The sequence below is a fragment of the Natator depressus genome, chromosome 4 (genome assembly GCF_965152275.1).
Source record: "Natator depressus isolate rNatDep1 chromosome 4, rNatDep2.hap1, whole genome shotgun sequence".
NCBI lineage: Eukaryota > Metazoa > Chordata > Testudines > Cheloniidae > Natator > Natator depressus.
The window spans coordinates 112,689,064-112,708,495 of NC_134237.1; the positions used below are offsets into that span (position 1 = coordinate 112,689,064).

Genomic DNA, 19,432 nt, shown 5'->3' on the forward strand with positions numbered 1-19,432 from the left:
TAGGATACATTCTTTAAGCAACATCACACTACGTTTTAAGGCATCACATTATTTTTTTTCAACAGTTCTAGGAATGCGTATAACTGGTGTTTTCTATTCTTTTGTATCCTTTTTACGTTATATCATGTATTTTTATTGCCTTTGATGAATGGATTACAACTGGTCATGAAGAAACAGAAAATACATACGTTGTTAATTTCTGCACATTAAAGTCATTAGAAGCATGCCCTTTTTGAGGTTCCTAGTAAAAATTAAGAAATCTGTTATTTAAAAAGGCAGCTCTATGTATCCGTGTACATTCATGATGACATAATTTGTGAAATTTAACACTAGGAAAACAATTCCCAACGTACTGTTTGACACAATATATGCAAAACTTCATGTGTGTAGTCTCAATAGGCATATAAATGTTTGCAGGATCAGGCACTAGGTTAGTCCCCAGGTAGGCCCTTATCCTGCAACTTTTGTGCAGGAAGTGGATCCCTGCAACCATACAGACCTGCAGTGTGGATCTGTGTGTGAGTAGTTGCCCTGTGTTGAAGGTTTGTGATTAGTGCTGTGCACATGGTCCTGTGTTGTAGAAATCAGGACTTTCTTTTTAACAATTGTTAGCCCTACGGGGTAGAGACCATATCACCGTATGTTTGTATGGAGCAGAGTGCGCTATTTGGCACTCAATTAAAAATGTAACACAATTCTGCATTTTTAATATCAGAATATTTTTAGGAAGCATGCTGAATGTTTTACTCTTTGTTTTTTTGCTGACATAACTTGCCATTATCATCTACTTTTATTTTTTAAACTGGACAGAACGCTTGTCTGCTATCGTAGAATATTGTTAGCTGGCATTGATTAAAAAGTTGCTTACCTTTGTTTTATAAGATTTAGGACTGGTTTAAATTGGGTTTGCAGCCTTTAAAATACCAAATAATTTGATATGGTTCTGTTTTTAGACGTCTTTAGCCACACGTTTTGCCCAAGAAGCTTTTGGGAAACAGTACAGACAGACTGTAGGACTGGACTTCTTTTTGAAAAGAATAACATTACCAGGTAAGAGAATAAAGAGTCTTAGATTGAAAGTGGTGGCAATAGTAAAACTCCAGCGACAAGGTCTTGAGAATGAAATACATAACGTAAGGTAGTGCTTTTCATGCAGATGTTTTTAAATAGAACAATTAATATGGCTATTGAGGGTAGTTTCTCTCGGATTTCTTATTATGTAGACACCAAGTGAAAAAGGATTGTGTACTGGCAGTTTGTCTTTTAAAGATTGTTATTTTCCTAGAACCATTATTAGCCACATTTTAAAAAATATTACTTTTTGGTATCCCTATTAAGATTAACCTCTTCAAGTGGATAGTAGTATAATACACAACATAAACCAAATATAATTATGTATTAACTGAAAATATCTTTGCATTTTGAAATAAATCTAGTTTTTTAGATAAAATACACTGAACTTGTATTTCGGTTGTGGGGGAGAAGTATAATGTACCTATGGAATCGCTGTGCTCTAATATGTGAATGCTGTTTTATGCAAGGCAGCATGAAATTGCTGGCATTTAATAGACCACTAAAATTTAACGTCCCTCGGCACTCATAAAAATACAGTTTGAGCATTCAAGATGTTTCAGTTCACGACGGCAAAGAAACTATTTAGATGCCAGTTGCACACACTGCATGGAAAATGCAAAAAATAATAAAAAAAGAATGGTTAGTGCTTAAAGTTTGTTTCTGAACAATTGGGGGTATAAAAAGAACCATTCATTCATTGTGGCTGTTCAATTTGTAAGCATGAAAGTATTCCATTAAAAGCAATTTACCCTGGTGAGCTTAATAAATGAAAGCTGGAAAAAGCACTTTTAAGTATTAAGTTGCAGTCAGGTATGATAAAGTTGATGCAAGTTCTGTCTTTATTTAGGTAACATACAAGTAGCAAACTAGAAAAGAAATTTGCAATCTTCCATGAAAACATGCAGTGTTCTGAACTTCATTTTGTTAAAACTATATTGCCAATAATTTTTTAATGTTATGTTAATTTTCCCCCAAAGTGATATAGAATGCAGGAGTACGTAAAAGGATTCTGTTCTTCAAGATTATTTTATTAGTTATTCCACTGTACTCTTTTGTGTATGACTTGACGCAAATTCCAACTCTGTGTGCTTATTTCTGTATAAAATGGATAGAGTAATTTTTTATTGTCCTGCCTGCTCTTCTAGAAATACAACTATGCAGAATACTTACAGCAGCACTTGTAAATGGAATGTGTACACAAATCATGCAGCATGTATGCTGAGAACTTGTACTTTTGCAAGGTTTTTTCCAGTGGTTGAACATACAGAAGCTATTAGTACATTATTGGGTTTCTAAATATTCCTTTTGGGTGGAAAATTTGGAGAAGTATAATACTTTTGTCCCCATTCATAATAATTATTATGTTTCAAAATAAGAGTGTAGGTGTAAATCACACCCAAACATATAGAATAGTGACTGCCCATGTATATTTTCTTATTTCTGTGTTTTGTAAAATAGAAATACATTTTATATCAGGAAAGATGCATTTTTCCCTTCGTTTCTCACTGTGTCCCTCTGTCTCATTTTTATGGAAAAGTCAGATTTTGGGGGGGAAAGGTTTTAAAGTTCAAAAAGTAACTATGGAATGCACTTCCTCAGTAAATGGATTCTTGTAATTTATTGATTGCAACTATTAGTTTTGCTTATTCAAAGTTATTAATATTTCTCTAAAGGTGAATTAATATAACTAGACAAAAGTATGCAAATATCAGTAGAAAAACATACACTAGTTTGCATCCTTTAGTAGGACAGGTGGTAGATAACTGATTTCGGAATAGCACTAATTTATGTGTTGATTTTAAATGTAAGCAGATTTTTCAAAATTGAAATGATAGTTTTAAAACCAAACAGAAATATGTATTATTCCATCCCCATAAAAAATTATTTAAAAAACAAATAGGAACTTAATATTAGTAGATAAAAATGAAATGTTGGTTTGGAATGTTGTGTTTATCCAGTATAGTCTTATACTTTTCAATTTTTTTAGTAACTGATATAATTTTACAGTAAGAAGTGGAATAACATTTTACCAGTTGATGATTCAAATAAAATAACAATACACGTTGCAAGTATTTTTGACTAGTGTAATTGTGAACAATTTTATTTTTAGTGTTCTCCATGAAATTTTCTCCAGGTAATTATTTTCCAAATACCGATCCATTTCAGTATATTTCATGATCCAATATTCTGTAAAGTCTGGATGCAATCACTCTACAGATTTTATGGCTTTAAATAGTGTATCTGTTAGCCAGAGGTTCTGCTGATAGAGCTTCTTAAGAGCCATAGTCAAAATACTTGCAGGGAGGTTGTGGGTACAGTTCACTAAACAGGGTTCTACTGTGAAAAGGATTTTTTAAGTCTTCAGTACAAGAAGTAGGCAGACTTGTGTTTTTAGTTTCATCTGGACTGTGCAGCGCTTTAAGTAAGGTTAACCAATGCACCAAGCATACTTTTACAAAGGTCACTGTTGAATCCTCTTAGTGGCTTCAGTTCAGACCAAAAGCAACCTATATGTTCTCGTTTACTCATTTTTTGCATCCCAATGCATGCCATTTTCTACTAAGTGTGTGTAAAACAAATGAATAAACAAACAAAAAAACAACTCCACTTGAATTTTCTTGTTTGTCATCAATGGACTCTATGCAATTTTTCTGGAATTCTTTAGCTTTAATTGTTTACTGGTACATTCATTTTGGTGCTTGGAGAAAGCATACTATAGCTGTAAAAAGCAAACTGTTGACATTTTTCTTCATGTATAGTTAACTTTTTTGTTATTGCCACTCATAAGTTAATATACACTTCCTTTAAATTGGTCAGTAGATAAATACATTTTATGCCAAAAGTAAAATTTAATGTTACCATATCTGATATTTGAATTTTAAATAGTCATATTGTTCAGATTTTTTCTACTGTCATAGCTATCCTAAAAAGTTGACCACAAAATAGATACTACACAACATGGAATAATCTTGCAAAAAACATATGAAGCAGTATAGGGTTAATACTAATTTATTACTCTAGATAATCAATATGAATTTCAGTAACTGCTCTAGTTTAATTTAAGCCAGGAGTCACCTTAACATGAATGAAACAATGAAGCTTTATTTAGACAAACAAGATTTTATTTTCTATAATATTAATAGAAGGGGAAAACTTCATAAGTTTTTAAGACTATAAGAGACCTAGATCATCTAGTCTGACCTCCTGTGTAACACAGGCCAGAGAAGATCACCCAGTTACCCCTGTATTGAGCCCAATAACTTGTGTTTGTCTCCAACATTGGATAGTAATCAATTTGGAAACATTTTAACACACACAATTATGATTCTAAAATTTCCTTGTTTTAAAAGTTACACTATTTATAATATATTTTTCCATATATCTGGCATGAATTAAATGGTAAATTGGCAATAGAACGAATACAATGAAGTTAAAAGAAAAGGAGTACTTGTGGCACCTTAGAGACTAACCAATTTATTTGAGCATAAGCTTTCGTGAGCTACAGCTCACTTCATCGGATGCATACTGTGGAAAGTGTAGAAGATCTTTTTATACACACAAAGCATGAAAGATCTTCTACACTTTCCACAGTATGCATCCGATGAAGTGAGCTGTAGCTCACGAAAGCTTATGCTCAAATAAATTGGTTAGTCTCTAAGGTGCCACAAGTACTCCTTTTCTTTTTGCGAATACAGACTAACATGCCTGTTACTCTGAAACCTGTTACAATGAAGTTAGATATGGGACACTACAGAATGACTTGTTTTGGTGGGCTTTTGGGTGTATTTAATTTGGTTACCCACTGAAGAAGCATAGTTGCTTCCTAGTGCTGATTCACCAGTTTGTTCATAACCACATATGTGTTATGAAAGACTTATTCCTGTGTTATCTGTAGTCACTGTAGATTTATGTTCTAAGTTTTAAAAGCATCATTTAATAATTTGTCAATGCCTTATGAAAACAGATATGTTTCTTATTACAGGTGAAAGGTTACTTTTGAATATTGAACATAAATACACTGTTTCCATAAATATTCTTTGTTTTTAAGAAGGGGATTTCATAAATTTAAAAACAGATTTATAAGTAAAGCTTGTTTTTAGTATTCTGAATCGATTGAATCTTTTAGTAAGCACATGAAATATTCACATCTGAGACATATGTACCAATTTTAAAAGATTTGGCTAAAAAGTCTGAACACTTAACCAAAATAAAACAAAATGTGTTATAAAAATGTAATTGTTACATTTTGTGGCACCTTAGAGACTAACCAGTTTATTTGAGCATGAGCTTTCGTGAGCTGTAGCTCACGAAAGCTCATGCTCAAATAAACTGGTTAGTCTCTAAGGTGCCACAAGTACTCCTTTTCTTTTTTCTTTTTACGAATACAGACTAACACGGCTGTTACTCTGAAACTTGTTACATTTTGTAACCCAAGCACAGTATATCCATGTATCTGTTTGTAACTTACTGTGTACTGTCACAAAGCAATAGAATAAATTTTCATCAATAAGTGGGATATTTACTTGTGTAACTCATTTAATGCTAATGAAAGTTCTTCATGTAAATGCTCTGTTTGTTTCTTTATGGGTAAATAGATAACATTTTGCTCAAGAACATAAAGTTTGTAATATAATAATAAATATCCAATTTAAGGCTAAAACTCTCTCTCTGTAACCCATAGTATTTTGCTTTTTCTTCCCCCATTACATACGACACTATTGGTATGAGTTAAGAAATGTTAGACTTAAATTTTATGACTTATGTGGAATGTCACTTTATTGCATTTTTGTCTAGAAATAAAAATTAATTGGAAGTTATAGTTTTTTATACTTACAAAGTATTATTAATGTATGCATTGTAGTTAGATTGGTGAAAATTTGTATTGAACTTTACTGTACTAGAGTCTGATGCTTCCTGACAATCAGTTTTGTACTGTAGAAGGTATCTGATCATAAAAGATGACAGTCAAGTTATGCACTCTGTGTGTGTTACAGGTTGGCATAGATCTGTGTGTGTATGTATTTTGTGTGCTAATTTGGATTGTTTGCTCATAAAATACATCTGTTTCATTACATCTAAAGATGGCTCAGTGGACCATTGAGTTCTTTGGATGCAATAGACTTTAACAACTATGTGAATTTGACAGGTTTGCATGGACTGAAGATGATTTTTTTTTTTAACCTCTTAGCATATCATTCATTTTGGTATTTCTGTTTGTTGGGTTTTTTTAGGGGTTGTGTATAGAACAAACAAAAACCATTATCTACAGTATAGAATAATGGTCTTCAAAACTGAATTTAAAGCTACTTTGAGTTGTGTACCAAAAAGGGATGGTCTAGTCATTGGTTTAAAAAAAAATAACTTAGAGGCTGAGAATTTGTAAGCCAAGTCAGGTTTATGGCTGAGTGCCTCTTTGGAGGGGGGAGGGCAGAGGAGGAAGGATTTTGTACCCTGAAAATAGGGTTGTGTTAGCATTTCCATTATAGTCACCTAACTGTACAGTAATATTGAGAACAGCTCTACCAAAATAGAGTTACTCTGTGCATGCATCCTAGTTTTAAATGTTTAAGACAGTTGAACAGGCGCACGGGAGATAAAATATGTGGTTAGGTTGATATTACTAGAAATAAAGGACAATGCAACTATTGTGGTATAAAGATTTGTTTTGTTAAGCTTCTTTTCAGATTGCTTCTCTGAAAATACATTATTTAACTTCGACTTAGGAAAACTGTACCTTATACCATTCTAGTTCTTTTCCTCTATAGAACATTTACAGTGAGATGTGGTTCATATCTAGCTATATTTTTACTGGATCTTAATGTGTATAATTTAATAGGAATTAACTTTTTTCCCCAGTTGATTTGTTCATCTCCGTATTTTGACCAAACATTTATTAGGTGTACAAGAAAATATTTGTAAAAAGTACAAATATGCTGGAATTGTATCAACTGCTTTAATGTTACATTTGGAATTTAGTTGCATCTAACTTCATCAAATCAGTGTCTTCAAAGAAATCAGCATCTGCATATTTTTCTTTTTCAGGAAACTTGAATGTTACTCTTCAAGTGTGGGATATAGGGGGGCAAACAATAGGAGGCAAGATGTTGGATAAATATATCTATGGAGCCCAGGTACAGTAAAAACAAAACAAAAGTTATCAACTTTGTTTTCATAATCATACTGTTTCAGGAAACATTTTTAGTCACAAAATTAAGCATCTGCTTAATTTGAAATTTATTTTAGCATTGATTTATGTGCAAGTTTTATTTTTGGATATAGTGACGTTTGCGCTGGCTTTAAAAAAAGCAGCAAAGGTGCTAGTTTGCAGATCCCTAACAACTCTAGAAAAACAGATGTATGTTTCCATGCATTGTGGCTTGGGTTGAGAAAAGCAATCACAGTAAACAGTAAAGGCTGTTTGGATATCCACATGGTATGGTAGATATACTGGCTGCTTTGAGAGCAGATGCCCCCTGAGGGGAAAAAGTAGAAGGAGGAAATTAAGAGCAATCCTACACCATTAAGCTCATACAAGCAAGTGGGGTTATAAGAGGGCAAACAAAAGGAGGCAACCAGGTAGCTAAATATTTTTTGCAGAACTTGCATATAGTGAAAATTAATTTTTGCCCCAAAAGCTTATGGAACAACTTTAAGTGAATGCTAGGACTAAACAAAATATTGTAACAACATGTAGATTTATGAGATGCAGTTTTTAATGATGTGCACATAATAGGGCTGTCCAGCGATTAAAAAAATAATGGCGATTAATCACACTGTTAAACAATAATAGAATACCATTTTTTAAAATAGTTTTGGATATTTTTTACATTTTCAAATATATTGGTTTCAATTACAACAGAATACAAAGTGTACAGTGCTCGCTTTATATTTATTTTTGATTAAAAGTATTTGCACTGTAAAAAACAAAAGAAATAGTATTTTTCAATTCACCTAATAAAAGTACTATAGTGCAATCTCTTTATCTTAAAAGTTGAACTTACAAATGTAGAATTATGTACAAAAAATAACTGCATTCAAAAATAACGTAAAACTTTAGCATCTACAAGTCCACTCAGTCCTCCTCCTTGTTCAGCCAATCGCTCAGACAAACAAGTTTGTTTACATTTGCTGGAGATAATGCTGCCCGCTTCTTGTTTACAATATCATCTGAAAGTGAGAACAAGCATTTGCATGGCACTGTTGTAGCCAGCGTTTCAAGATATTTATGTGCCAGATGCACTAAAGATTCATATGTCCCTTCATGCTTCAACCACCATTCCAGAGGACATGTGTCCATGCTGATAATGAGTTCTGCTCGATAACCATCCAAAGCAGTATGGACTGATGCATGTTTATTTTCATCATCTGAGTCAGATGCCACCAGCAGAAAGATTGATTTTCTTTTTTGGTGGTTCAGGTTCTTCAGTTTTCACATTGGAATGTTGCTCTCTTTAAGACTTCCGAAAGCATGCTTTACGCTTCGTCCCTCTCAGCTTTTGGAAGGCACTTCAGATTCTTAATTCTTGGGTTGAGTGATGTAGCTATCTTTAGAAATCTCACATTGGTACCTTCTTTGTGTGTTGTCAAACCTGCAGTGAAAGTGTTCTTAAAATGAACAACATGTGCTGGGTCATCATCCGAGACTGCAATAACATGAAATATATGGCAGAATGCAGGTAAAACAGGGTAGGAGACATACAATTCTCCCCCAAGGTGTTCAGTCACAAATTTAATTAATGCATTGTTTTTTTAATGGGCATCATCAGCATGGAAGCATGTCCTCTGGAATGGTGGCTGAAGCATGAAGGAGCATACGACTGTTTAGCATAACAGGCACGTAAATACCTTGCAATGCCAGCTACAAAAGTGCCATGCGAACGCCTGTTCTCGCTTTCAGGTGACATTGTGAATAAGAAGCTGCCAGCATTATCTCCCGTAAATGTAAACAAACTTGTTTGTCTTAGCAGTTGGCTGAACAAGAAGTAGGTCTGAGTGGACTTGTAGGTTCTAAAGTTTTACATTGTTTTGTTTTTGAGTGCAGTTATGTAACAAAAAAAATCTACGTTTGTAAGTTGCACTTACCCGATAAAGAGAGTGATGCACTACAGTATTTGTATGAGGTGAATTAAAAAATACTATTTCTTCTGTTTGCCATTTTTACAGTGCAAATATTTGTAATAAAAATAATAATGTAAATTGAGCACTGTGAACTTTGTATACTGCGTTGTAATTGAAATCAATATATTTAAAAATTGTAGAAAAACAGTGAAAAATATTGAATTTCAATTGGTATTCTGTTGTTTAACAGTGCGATGAAAACTGATTAATCATGATTAATTTTTTTGAGTTAATCATGTGAGTTAACGGTAATTAATCGATAGCCCTAGCACATAATTTTATTTTTGGCTTAGTAACATCAAACTAAGTACTACATTCTTTTATTTTTGGCAATAGTTACAACAGGAACAATAGACAATGTATATGATAAAATGTATTGTTTTCATGTATTTTTTCTTTTTACTTCTATTTTCTGGTCTCTACTTCTCACAATAAAGGGAAGAATATGGCTCTAGGACTTGGACAAGAGTGGAGGCTTGGCATCACACTAATAAATATAGAGCAGGGGCTGCTAATTAAAATGACTAAGATTTGCAAATTGATAGGGTAAAAAAATCTGACCTCCTTGTCGACTTAAAATTTAGTCAATTTCTAAAAAAGGCTAAGTAGTTTTAAGTATTACACCTGATCCTGAGTCACCCTGGTAACGTCTGTGGTTTTACAGCCACACTTAACTTAATGTTTTAAAAAAAAGATTTTCTCTGTCCTGTGAAAGACCTATCAAGCAACAGGTGAAAGTGACTGCAGTGAAACAAGGAAACTAACTATTCACAGTGTTCCCAATGAACACAAATACTTTTTCTTTTATTACTTTCACTGATGATTTTAGGAGTTTCTTCTAGCAATAGTAGATCCAAAAAATTCAGATCAAAGTGTGATTTTTATAAAGCTGATTGTGTTCTTTTAAATCATAGTAATCTGTAATTTAGCAGCATTGGGTTATCTGGTAACATTTCCATTAAAATAACTAAGAACTTCAAAAGCTACTTTTATTTGATTGATAAACTACACTAGTTGCAACTTTCTAATAAATTAATGTCAGTTTCCGTCTCCTTTAATTCTAGTAAGTATTATGCCAAGATGTCTGTCCTCCCAGGGCTGGTCTGAACACTTCCTTAGCATTAGCTTCCCAGCAGCCTCTGTGAAGAACAGATGAAACAGCATGGATAGTTCTGGAAGAAGCTGTCGTCTGTTCTCTTCCAGGCTGAAAGTTGCTTCAATGTAGGGAATATGAAGGTTTAGTGGAAGCGAAAAAGGGGAGATCGAAATAGGGCACCATGTGGAATTTGAAGGGAAGAATCCTAGTCTACGTATATAACAAAATTCTTGGGAGCAGGCAATATAGTGAAGTATAAAGAAAGGGAGTAGATAGGCAGAACATATAGCTGCATCCATGTGCATTCCATAACACAGCAGGCAGTTGAAATTGCTGGTGTTACTCACCTTGTCACCAACGACTATAAGAAGTCACCTTAATTCAGACCCAAAACTAATTGCTCTTTAGAGATACAATCAGGTTGTTCAGAGGGATGAAATGGGAGAATCCATTTGCACTCTGACTTGATTTGTTTTTGCCTAAAGAGGTTTTTGTACTTTGATAACCTGCTACAAGATATGCTAAAGTCTAACTTTAAAAAGTGCAAATAGAAATACTGCATCCTGATCAGTTGCTTTGTTTGTTGGACCCGTGTGTATATCTTGGAATTAAGTAATGTGAAAATATAATGCATACTGAATATTAAGGTAAGGTTTCAGCCCTGGATCTTTTATTTCATAGATAAAATGATTCCATGATTGAATAATGTATTTGATCATTATAATAAGCCAAAGCTAGATATTTAATTAAGACAAAATATATGATGATATTCTTGAAGCAAAAAATTCATAAGGAATTATTACCTACTTACTTAGTGTCTTGAAATATGCCACTGCTCCAGTCTCCATTTACTAGAGGCAGATTAACAAAAGTATTTAAATGCCTAAGAATGCAGATAGGTGTCTAATAGGATTTACAGAAGCATGTAAGCAGGTTAGACACCTAATTCCCATTGAAAGTCAATGGGATTTTGTCTCCAAAGTACCAAAATTATTTTTGAATAAGTGACTTAAGTGCCTAAATCATCAATGTGGTTTTCAAAATGTTACCATTAGTTCTTTTAATCTTTCCTCAAAAGTCAGCCCCTTCACATCCAATCGCTTTTACGTGTGAGTTCATAAATGCCAGATCATTAGGCATCAGATTTACAAAGGTATTTAGGCACGTAAAGATGCAGATAGGTTCCTTATAAATCTCACTCGGTGCCTATATGCATCTTTACATGCCTAAATACCTTTTTTAAATCTGGCCCTTAATGCCTTGTTAGCTGTGAAATGAATGTATGACTGAAGCAACCATATACTGTCTGCATAAATATCTATCCAGAATATTTCATTAAGGTTCTATTAAGTGTGCAAAAGGCAATAATTTCAGTTCTTAAGGCAGATAATGTTATGTGTCATTTCCATAGAACTAATTATTAAGTAGTGGTAGTTTTCTTGTTGCTTTGCCTGCAAAAAAGAAGACTTGCCCCCTGCCCCAAGGAATTTAACCATGTAAAGCTTTGATTCTGCAACTTCTTGTGTGTGAATGGACTGCTATGCCTATGCAAGTCAAATGGACTCCACGTGGGTGCAGAGGTCTACTACCCATATGCATCATTTTCCTGGGTTGGGGCCTATGGTAGATACAGATTCTGCACAAGTCATTGTAAACAGTATATCCTGTACCTATATCCTTTTAGTCCGTGATCTGGTCAGACGACGTAATCAGACTGTTGGGTGTGCTTAGTATTTGGATGAGGGGTATTCAAAGAAACTCCAGGTGCTGCAGAAATTGGCATTAGTGGCTTCCTTCTTTCTCATTCAGAATAGAATCAACTCTCCAGGATGGAGCTTTGGGTTATGGTACTGTTAGAGATGCTATCTTGTGGCTGAGGCATAGAACAGAGCTCTGGGCTTCCTATGTCACGTTTCGCAATCGGAGTGGTATTAACCTTGGTGTCTCAGTCTATTTCCAATGTATCTACCTAATTTTCCATGTACTTTCAGCTGAAGAAGTTAGTAATTTACTTCCCCTCCTAAAACTGTTGTTGTTTTAGTGTTGCTAGCCCAGAATGATGTGGTTGCTGCATTCCACCCCAGAGCTGGCTAAATTTCGTGGTGGCTGAAATGATTCTAGCAGACAGTAAAGAGCTTTGGGATCTTTCTGAATGAAAGGTGCTAAGTAAATATTATTTAAACAGCCAGAGTAAGGCACCCTTTAAAAGCTAACTTAGATTTTTGTTTAATATATTATTGTGATAATTATCAGTATAAGGAACTTTTATGTACCTATGTTAACAATGGGAAAACTTATTAAGAGATTTACAAAAGAAGATGCAAGTAGATTGGCTCCTTTTTGTACTTTTGAGAGCTATGTAGTTTGCATCTAGTCCCTAGTGAGAATGTGGCCACATCACAGATTTGCCAGTCTTGGCAACCTTTTTGTTAGTCTCTTCAGAGAAGCTGATGATTAATAGGCATAGACAGTGAACTACCTTACCTTTAAGCATGGGTGCTCTCTGCATGTTTGTAGGGGGAAGATGCCACTACATGAGCTACGTCTGTTCTGTGGCTAGAAGATTTCAGTGTCTATTACTTTTAATCTGAGGCTTTTCATGAGCATTAAATTTAATTTAATGATCTCAAATTAAAATTTAATCAGCTCTTCCATAATCATATCTATCATTTGGATAGGGCTATTACTTGATGAGCATTGATAATAAAATAATTAAACTATAAAATTATTGGATTAGCATTTTCTTTAATCTTTTTAATATACTACTGTTGTAAATATTTGAAACTTCTTAAATGTTTTTTCTAGTGTCAAATTTTGTATAATTCCATTTAATACTGTTATGAAGCATTTAGAATTGCATTTTTATGCTGTAAATATGTTTTAGACCAACTCCCAACTCTGAGCTGTATAGCTGCAGACCCTATCCATATCTCTAGTGTAAAGTATCCTTCAGAGTTGGCATATGCTACTTCATAAATTAGCTTGTTAACAGAATAAGAGTAGTGCGGACCATATCTTCTCTGGAGACCAGCAAATCATTTCTGCAGTACACTCAGCTTCCAGTGGACTATTTTTGCAAATATTCTACAATTCAGAAACAAAAAGCACTCACATGTTCAGTAAGGTAGGCATAATGTCTCCATTGCCAGAATGTTGTTATGCAAGCAGGGAATATGTGCCGGAGACTAGAGAATTAACATACTGTTCACGTCGTGGTATCCTGTCAGTTCTCAAACATTTTTCTTTCTCATGGTGGGGCAGTGTTACATCTGTGTTGCCAGGCTAATTTTAATTGTTTTTCTTTCTAATTTTTTATCCTTTAAAAATGCCTCCTTTCTAAGTGTATTTCATGTGCACGTTGGGGAAATAGCAATGATTGAATTTTATATCTGTTCTCTCTGTACTTAAAGTATTGTAAGTTTGGGGAGGATACACTGTATTTTTCCAGAGAAAATGAAGGTTGAATCTCTGCTTTCAGTAGAAAACCGAACTAAATCTTAAATATGAAGTTGTGACCAGCACCTCCATAATTGTAAAGTTCAGAATAAGTCATTGGTAGAGTATTATACGTTATCTTTTTGTTGGGACAAAAAATAAGATTACAGATTAGTATTTAGTGTAAAGGCCATAAAATCAGTCTGTCCTTGTCTTCTATTGCATCCCTGCCAGCCCATGTCTCAAATAATAGAGTTATACTGATATAAAACCTGGGTAACCCATTGTGGAAACAGGCCCAATGCTGTCTTCAAATACCGGATATCAATTTGTGGATATCCTGGGTTGCAATCAAACTAAGCCCCAAGACATGAAAGGAGAGAGTAGTGAACACTGTCAATCCTATATCATTTCCATGAGTTCAGACATCAGCATTTGCTTCTGTTGTTTAATTAAGAAGAGGGTGCGGGACCGGATATAGTGAGAGTGATCTCCCAGTTCATGCATAAGGGGTAACCTGGAAAAAAGTCTAGACATTGGAGTGGGAGAAAGAGAAACAGCAGGGAGAGGTCGGTATTGTTAGAGGGGTGTGTGTGTGTGTGTGTGCGCGCACGGGCAGGCAGTCCATGGCAGAATTGTGCAGGACCTTAGGAGCAAGTACCAAGAGTTTAAACTTGTTGTGCAGGACAATCAGTGAGAGGATTCAAAGACAGGGAATGATTGAGGAAAGTACATCATTTTTTAAGGAAGTGTTGGAGATGGACTGGAAGGTAATAGTAAGGACACTGTGGAGCTACAGCTGCTAGAACTCACTTCAAGAGTATCTTCCATGAAACCTCTGTGGTGGGATTCCTTTTCTCCTAAGGGGGAGCAGGGGCTATGCTTGGCTTTAAGTCCTGCAGCAGCACAGTGGTGGTCTGAAGAGATACTGGAGACAGCCAGCCCATCATGTTAGGTATAAACATTTTAAATACGTTACTCTGCATTCATTTTGTTTAACATGCTGCTGTCGCCCAAGTGTCTTCTGAACTCTGGAGCTATCTGAGATATAGACTGTCATGCTTTTCTACTAAATGGGGAAGGTGGCAGTACTGGAGCTGGAAGGAGCATGCCACGTGGTCCTCCTCATTTTCTATTTTCCACCAACCTCACTCCTATTCTCCTTACCTAAACAACCCCTACCCTTGTGCTCCCCTTTTTCCATTCTCATTAGACATGGCACTACACTGTGTCTTGCTCACAACAAAGCTTCCACTAGTAAAACAAAAATTTGGATACAGTGCAGTTTTTTGGCATCCCAACTGTCAGGTAGCTATGATAAATTGTGTTAAACTTTCTGCCCTCACTGGGGTGTTGCCTTATTGCCCAAATCAAGATGAATGAAGGTGGGGCTTTGCCAAGGGGGTCTATATTTTCATTTCAAGACCTTACCATCCTCCTTTATTTTCTGCCACTCTGTTTTTATAACAGCCACAAATTGCTCAAAAATCCATTTGTGTAGAATAGCCACTTGGTTAGTAGGCAGTATGCATCTATTACATTCTCCTTGGTATTTGATGGCACATCTCCAGTTCAGAATGATCTTTATTTTGAGTTTCTATGTGAACACTTTCAGTCCTCACAGTCAACTGTTACCTTGATTGACCTGTTCATGAGCATGCTTGCTTGAGGGCATGGCTTGTCCCAATCCCAGTCTCTTTGTACCCCTTCCCCCCAATTCCTACTGTATAACTGATGTTCAAAGTTAGGAAAGTAACTTTGCTATATAACTGCTACTTCCCTCCTGCATATTTCCAGGTTGAAATATTTTGGAAGGATGGGTAGAGTAGGAGTAAGGAGATCAGTAACTGGGAGGGATGGAGTCAAGGGGCAGGCGATGGAAGAGTTGGAAGGGAACGGTTGGTGCAAGACATTAGATTCAGTGAGTGAGATGAAAGAGGAAAGAGTGTTTCGTGGGGAAGAGGGTGAAAGGGATGTCATGCTAGTTCTTGTCCATCTCCTTGAAGAAGCTGATAATACTGTACGGAGAGGGAGGAATCAAAGTTGTCGTAGGTTATAAGCAGGGCTTCTGAAGGAATAGTAAAGCCGTTTTGCAAGGAAGTTGGTGGTACATAAGGAGAAAAGGATGGATTTGTAGTGGAGGAACGCTACGTGGTCTTTGTGATTTTTTCTTTAGAGGTATATAGAAGGATGGGAACAGGATCAGCAGAAGCAGATTCTGGATGTGAGCCTGGGCTATGGGATATTGAATTGGATGGAACAGTGGGAGAGAAGGACAAAGGGTGAATAATTGAGAAGAGAATGAAGGTGAGAGCTGACCACTGAATCCATGGAGGAAAAAAGATGAGAAGAGGTAGGCTAAAGCCTGCAGGGAAGTCAGGGATGTCAATGGACTTTTGCGACAAAATAATGGACTTTATGGGACACCTGATTAATATCTGTCTTTTGAATATTTCTCACTTAGGACATGACCTAAAGTCCATTTAAGTCAATCCGAGTCTCTCCATTGACCTATGCTGAGCTTTTGATCAGGCCCTTAGAGTTTTGTTAAAAGCCTGCCAATACTTGTCTTCTACAACAGTAAAGGACTGGAGCTGGCTTTTTGCCCCAGCTGGGAGAATAGAAGCAGCAGGCAGGCCATAAGAAATATGTGATTCACAATTAAAAAAAAAAAATAAAAAAAAAATCAAATCTGGAAACCTATGGTGAAAACTAGATAAGTAGCAGCCCTTTTACAACTTAGTTTTTACAATCATAGAATATCAGGGTTGGAAGGGACTTCAGGAGGCCATCTAGTCCAACCCCCTGCTCCAAGCAGGACCAATCCCTAACTAAATCAATATTAACTTTCGTTTTGAAAAGCTTTTGAGGTTTTTAAAAGAAATGTAAATGTTGGACAGTGACATTCTACTGTGAGTAATATACTGGTTGCTGTTTTTCTTTGCTAAATTTCCATTGTGTTTCTCTAGCTGTGATACAATTAATATATGAGTAATAAAGTCTGTGTACTGCTATGTGTCTTATCTCATAAAATATTTATTTAGTGGAGTTGCTTGAATCCTAACTGTTCAGTTTGGATTACAATAATAATAATAATTAATAATAAAAACATTTACAATTAGTGGCATCTCAGCTTTTGAAGAATTTTAAAAAATAAACTTAATGTGAATTTAATAGTAACTTATTGCAATGAATAACTTTTGTCAATGTATAATGTTTCAAATATATCTCTTCTCCTCAGGGTATCCTTTTGGTATATGACATCACCAATTACCAGAGCTTTGAAAATTTAGAAGACTGGTATAATATGGTAAAGAAAGCAAATGAAGAATCAGAAATTCAGCCACTTGTGGCCTTGGTAGGCAATAAAAGTAAGTTATTAATGCATAAATACTAGTTAATTGAAGTACTTTGGCTGTTTGTTTAATATTGAGAAATACTATAAGACACATCTTTAGTTACAGTGGAACAACATAATGGGTTTTATGTTTTAGGTCTTTCTAAATTCTATATTGTAACAGTGACTATTTTTCTTTGCTAGGTGGAAATCAGTTAATAAAATAATCTGCTTCCATAATTTAAAAGCATGGTATTAAGCTTTAAGCATAGAAAGAGATTTTTTCCTGGAGCATTTTTATTTTCTTGCATACCATCTATAATTTAGAGGTGGATTATTCTCCATAGTTCTGTTGGTATTTGTCATTCATCGTAAACCCCTTTTTGATCATCAGAACATAGTTTGATCCTTTTCTTACTCCTAATCATCAAAAACCCTTCTTAAGAAATTATTTCCCAATCATAAAAATACCAGCTGGATCCTAATTTTCTCCTGGTTGTAATCAGTCCTTCAGAAACTCCCTGATTAGAAATCACAGGGGTTCATCCCACATCTCTTAATCTTTTTACCATTAACTTCAGTAGGAGCAGGATATGCCCAGTTTAAAAAAATTAAAAAAGCCGTGCAATGGAAAAGTTCTAATAATCTTTAGTAATGGACCTATATTTGCTTAAATAACACAAAAGGTAAAACACATTTTTGTGTCTTTCTCAAATAATTCATGTTCATGTCAAGACCAAACGTGATACATTTCATCCAGAAAGATAACTTTTTGAAACTGTTACAAGCGAATGAAAGTAAAGTTGAGATACGTTAATTCCTAGCCGTTAACTCTAGAGTTGCAACTGCAATGCTGAAACTATTTCTGATGTTCATTATGAAAGACTGCTTTTGTTTTTCTGGGAAGAACACAGAGCAACACTTAGTTACAATATATAAATAGCACTTCTGAAAGTATAACATAGACTCTGTTGTACCATAGCACACCAGAGCCAATAATACAGATTCTGTTGAAATCCAAATGAAAAATATTTTTCATTGATTTATATTCTACCTAGAAATTGGACTTCCTACCTGGAGTTGTGCAAAGCTTGTAAAGTATTTACAAGAGGATACACATAAGTAATGCTGTTTTGCTGGAATGACACCATCATAGACAGAAAATCAGACATTGATTTTCAATTTCGGTTAGAGGAGAGAACTGTATCTCTGTTATATAACTTGAGTCAAATTCTTTTCTTAATTATGTACATGAAACCTCATTAAACTAGTGGAACTCACTGAATACAACCGAAAGTAGAATTTGGTTTTATGGGTCTGTATGAATTTTTGAATAGCAGACTGACATTGACCAAGAAAAGGGCCTGTAGCTCATAAATGTATGAGCTGAAGGAGTGGGGTACCTCTTATCTGTTTTGGAGAGCCTGTAATTTATGTCTGTTCTGTGGCCAGCTGGATATGAAAATAAAGCAAAATATAACTTTCTTGTGATCCTAAAGAATGTATAGTGCTGTTATGGAAATCTCTAGAAGTATGGCATCTCTCCAGAGGAAGGGAGCAAGGAATGCTACGTAGATTAGTAATTATTTTATATCCAAGTGCCTTATTGCTATTTAACCATGACCAGAATGAAGCATTTAGAAATTAATTACCTTTCCAAACTTTACAACAGGAAGAGGAAATCAAAGAAGGATTCTATCTCAATATGTCCTGAGTACTTTATTGTATTCATGCTCCTGTTGTGACACAAGCAGGCAGATAATAAGATCAGTACTCACAGGAGAAGTATGGTTTTGATGCCTATGTATCACAGGGGTTAAAGCTAACACCACTGCCAACTGCCAACTGCGTCTAAATAAATGCATTCCATTTAGAATGGCTCAGCTTCTGCAGTCAGTAGATGATGATAGGATAACGTGTTGGGAGCTGCGACCATACAGAACATACAGAGTCACAGATTTAAAGGCCCGAAGGGAGCATTATGATCATCTAGTCTAACCTCCTGCATAACACAGGGTAAATAATCTCATCCAATAATTTGTCTCAAAACCATAATTTATGTTTGAGCTACAGCATATCTTTTTAGAAAACTGCAATAAATGCTGAGTACCAAGCAGTTCCCATTCAAGTCAGTACTTTTGAAAATCAGGCCGCTATTTAGGTGACTAAATATTGACTTAAGAGCCTAACTTTCAAAAATGCCTGGTTAAAGTCTTGGCATATGTTTAAAGGTGCTGGTGTCCCTTTTCAGTATCTTAATGTTACTTTGCTTTAAACTCCCATTTATCATACTATTCCACATATTGATACCACCTGTGAAGGAATAGGAACTTTTCTTGATGTCAGTTAGTCTTCTTGTGAAAGCGTTTAAC

The 19,432-nt window shown here is 35.1% G+C and overlaps 1 protein-coding gene across 3 annotated transcripts in view; it reads left to right on the forward strand.

Moving 5' to 3' along the window:
• Nucleotides 1-19,432, forward strand: part of RAB28 (RAB28, member RAS oncogene family) — an 89,206-nt gene that overhangs the window by 7,854 nt on the left and 61,920 nt on the right. For all 3 annotated transcript variants that reach the window (XM_074951670.1, XM_074951671.1, XM_074951672.1), the window contains exons 2-4: nucleotides 954-1,050; nucleotides 7,117-7,205; nucleotides 16,965-17,094. In XM_074951670.1, the coding sequence (XP_074807771.1) occupies nucleotides 954-1,050; nucleotides 7,117-7,205; nucleotides 16,965-17,094 (316 nt within the window). The remainder of the gene's footprint in view (nucleotides 1-953; nucleotides 1,051-7,116; nucleotides 7,206-16,964; nucleotides 17,095-19,432) is intronic.